A 998-nucleotide genomic window follows, 5' to 3' on the forward strand; every position below is an offset into this window, starting at 1 on the left:
AAATGCAGACGACTACTTAGGTTGTGCAAAAAGTGTGCACCATCTACTTATATAGTTTAATTCCTCTTTTTCAAGCAACGGACAAAGCAAAGTTTTTAAGCTACATATCTCCGCTTACTTGTTAAAAGCGTGGAGGCCCACTTGTGGTTGAGTGCTCATACAAACACGAATCAACAAAGGACAGATCGTATAGTATCTACCGCGAGTTTATGATTCATTCAAAAATTTCGATTCGTCTTCACGAAAGCGCCTGGCTGATCAAGACAAAACAGAAGCGATAAGTGCTATATTTTCCACAGTGACTCAACTGTAGAGCGATAGCAGCTTGCTCTGCCTTTTCCAGCGTCTTGTAGATTCCTTCTGGCTGTTGTGACTCCAACATGGTGCATGTAGCGATAGGGCGAATCCAACTCGATGTTGAATGCCACGCATTGGCACCCTCCACGGTTCACGACGTCAACCTGACGTTTCACAGTCGAGTTGAACGCCCCATGCGTAGCGTCGGCCTTCTTCTGTCTCTCGACATCGCTGAACGCGTATCAGTCTGGCATGAATATGCATACAACCTTTGAGCTATACGCGGTAGCGAGATACAGTCACTTCGTACCGAAGCACTACCAGTAAAATACATTTGTCACCATACAGCAGCACAATGTGCCGTGCAGACTCAATAAAACACATTTGTAACTTACAAATTGTAAGGCACATGTGCTGCGTTTGTTAGCAGAAGTGCGCATTAGAGAGGGAAGAATAAAGCACCAAAGAAAGTAACTCAGTTTTGTTATTACTGTTGCTTGGTAGCCGTACTGCCCTGCTGCGCTGCTGCGGAGCCATCAAAAGAAAATGTCAGTCCGTTCGTCTGCTGAGTGGCCGAAGATCCCAAGGAAGAATCAGTAACCGGCGCAGTCGTAGCACTTGTCTTCGACGTCGTAGACTTTGCAGACTTGCTAGCCGGAGTTTGCGAGGTTTTCGATGACCCTGTCGACGCTCCAAACTTT

At 46.2% G+C, this 998-nt stretch overlaps 1 protein-coding gene across 1 annotated transcript in view; it reads right to left on the reverse strand.

Moving 5' to 3' along the window:
- Nucleotides 1-284: 284 nt before the first annotated feature.
- PPTG_05465 (hypothetical protein) overlaps nucleotides 285-998 on the reverse strand; it is a gene marked incomplete at its 3' end in the record, with an annotated part of 2,736 nt that continues 2,022 nt past the window's right edge. The window contains exons 2-3 of the mRNA XM_008899013.1: nucleotides 789-978; nucleotides 285-528 (exon numbers count right to left, since the gene is read on the reverse strand). Of these exons, the coding sequence (XP_008897261.1) occupies nucleotides 285-528; nucleotides 789-978 (434 nt within the window). The remainder of the gene's footprint in view (nucleotides 529-788; nucleotides 979-998) is intronic.

The sequence above is a fragment of the Phytophthora parasitica genome (assembly GCF_000247585.1).
Source record: "Phytophthora parasitica INRA-310 unplaced genomic scaffold supercont2.7, whole genome shotgun sequence".
Taxonomy (NCBI): Eukaryota; Oomycota; class Peronosporomycetes; order Peronosporales; family Peronosporaceae; genus Phytophthora; species Phytophthora nicotianae.